Source organism: Dama dama, chromosome 20 (assembly GCF_033118175.1).
Source record: "Dama dama isolate Ldn47 chromosome 20, ASM3311817v1, whole genome shotgun sequence".
Taxonomy (NCBI): Eukaryota; Metazoa; Chordata; class Mammalia; order Artiodactyla; family Cervidae; genus Dama; species Dama dama.
This window is the reverse complement of record NC_083700.1, coordinates 98,764,117-98,766,213: the sequence shown is the minus strand read 5'-3', so window position 1 is coordinate 98,766,213 and position 2,097 is coordinate 98,764,117. Positions and strand designations below refer to the sequence as shown.

General features: G+C 49.7%; 1 protein-coding gene across 1 annotated transcript; it reads left to right on the top strand.

The window, feature by feature from the left end:
• Positions 1–409: 409 nt before the first annotated feature.
• On the top strand, positions 410–1,857 carry KLF17 (KLF transcription factor 17). The gene is made up of 2 exons (XM_061120059.1): positions 410–1,277; positions 1,610–1,857. The coding sequence occupies exons 1-2, from the start codon at positions 428–430 to the stop codon at positions 1,855–1,857; spliced, it is 1,098 nt and encodes a 365-aa protein (XP_060976042.1). The 5' UTR covers positions 410–427.
• Positions 1,858–2,097: the final 240 nt, after the last annotated feature.

Here is a 2,097-nt window from a genome sequence, read left to right as displayed (position 1 = left end):
GTACAGATGGTAGAGTATTTTATTTGCTCTTTATACTTTTTATGAAATAAAACTAAAAGCATGCCAAGCAGGTAGAGTGGCATGAGTCACTTCTGGGCTTCCACCATGCTTCTGTCAGCCAGACTGGCATTTTATTTATTTGCCACACTGTGTGGCATGTGGGATCTTAGTTTCCTGAACAGGGATCGAACCCAAGCTCCGTGCAGTGTAAGCAAGGTGTCTTAACTACTGGACTAGGGGGGAAGTCCCCCAGACTTGCATTTTAGAAAACCCAAACTGGAGATTGGCCTGAAGGTGGAATAATTCAGACAAGAGATGATGAGGGCTTGGATTAAGATGGGGTCTGGAAATGGGGACATGTGGAAGTGTGGTTTAAGCTATGGTGAATCTCCCCTGACTTTCTTTCTCCAAGGATGCTGAGAAGTCAATGTCCATCTTGAACATGTCTTCATCTCCTGGAAGCAGTGGAATGCACACCTCTTGGAACCATAGTCCATTAGGCATTCAACACATCCCTCAGTGCACAGAGCTGCAGAGGATCCCATTGGCTTCTGCTGAGGCACCCAGGCAGAATGCCAGTGAAATGGGGCCACCGTTCAGTATGGCGCTGCCTGACCACCGTGTGAGCTACTGCCCCCAACTGACTTTCACCCCTGCCCAGATGACTTTCACTCAAGGAATGTCTCCTTCGCAGCCAGGAATGATGATTTTCAAGGAACCCCAGATGATGCCCTTAGGAGAGCCCAATATTCCAGGGATGGCCATGACCTTTGGTGGGAATCTAAGGATGCCCCTCAGTGGGCCACCAACCTCACCTCCCAGTGGAATCCCAATGATGTCCCACATCAGAATGCAAACAATGTCATATCCTGGCCTCCCATCGGTAGCTTCTAACAGAGACCCTTTACTACCTAAAACATTATTAAATCCAACCGTGCCTTCCACTGAGGCCCAAGCAATGCTCCCTTCTATAGCTCAGATTTTGCCTCCTAGACAGCCCCACAACTTTGGGATGCCCCCAGGTGGATCTCCATTATTGCTGGCTTTGGAATCCCAGGGCTCCTTTGTGAACCAGCCGGTCTCCCAGGAAGACCCCTTCCTACCTAAGCAGCCCATACCTGCTCAACAAAGAGCAGAGCAGCAGTACTCCAGGACCCAGGAAAAGGCTCCCAGACGGAGATCCCCAGTTTTAAGGCCTTACCGCTGCGACTATGAGAACTGTGAAAAAGCTTACACTAAGCGCTCCCACCTCGTGAGTCACCAACGCAAACACACAGGTAAATGAAGTATCAGACATGTGGGGTGGGCGGAGAAATCTCTGGGTTTTAGATTTGTGGGGGACCCCTGGTTTGTAATGGTTTGGAATTAGCCTGTCATCCTTAAAGCTTGGGATCAAGCTCTGTTGGCCCCACTGATGTGCTTTCCCACAGTCTGGTATGCCTGTGCTGAGATGATGGAGACTGCTAGTTATGCCATCTCCTCACTGCTTTCCTACATTTTCCCTTCTGATTCCTCAACATTGACAGCTCTGCTTCATCAAGTCAGACCCCTTTCTTCCCACCTGCTAGCCTGTTCCTCTCAATCCCTTCTCTCCCTTGTCATTCCCCAGGTGAACGACCCTATAAATGCACTTGGGAAGCCTGTACCTGGTCCTTCTTCCGTTCTGATGAACTTGGAAGACATACTCGGATACACACCAAACATCGACCACATAAATGTGACCAGTGCGGCCGACAGTTCATGAGATCTGACCATCTCAGGCAACACCAAAGGACTCATATACGGATGCCAAGATCTCCAGACCCACCGGCTGACAATGGATGTATGGCTGGTCCTCCTCCTACTCCTGGTCTTTAGGTCAATCTGCTCATCCCCTCATTTTGGCTTCCCATCCAGATCCTGCATGCCTCTGACCAGCTAGTCTCTTTGGTGGGTGTAGGCTTTGATGAAGACACTAAGATTATGAGGCAATGGTGAAGCTCATATGAGCTCTGGACCCAGTCAGGGCTCCTCAGAAACTGTGTTGGATGTCCTCACATCTCTGGGGCCACCTACTTGTGCCAAGTTCAGCCACATGAGAAGATGGAGCACAGTAAA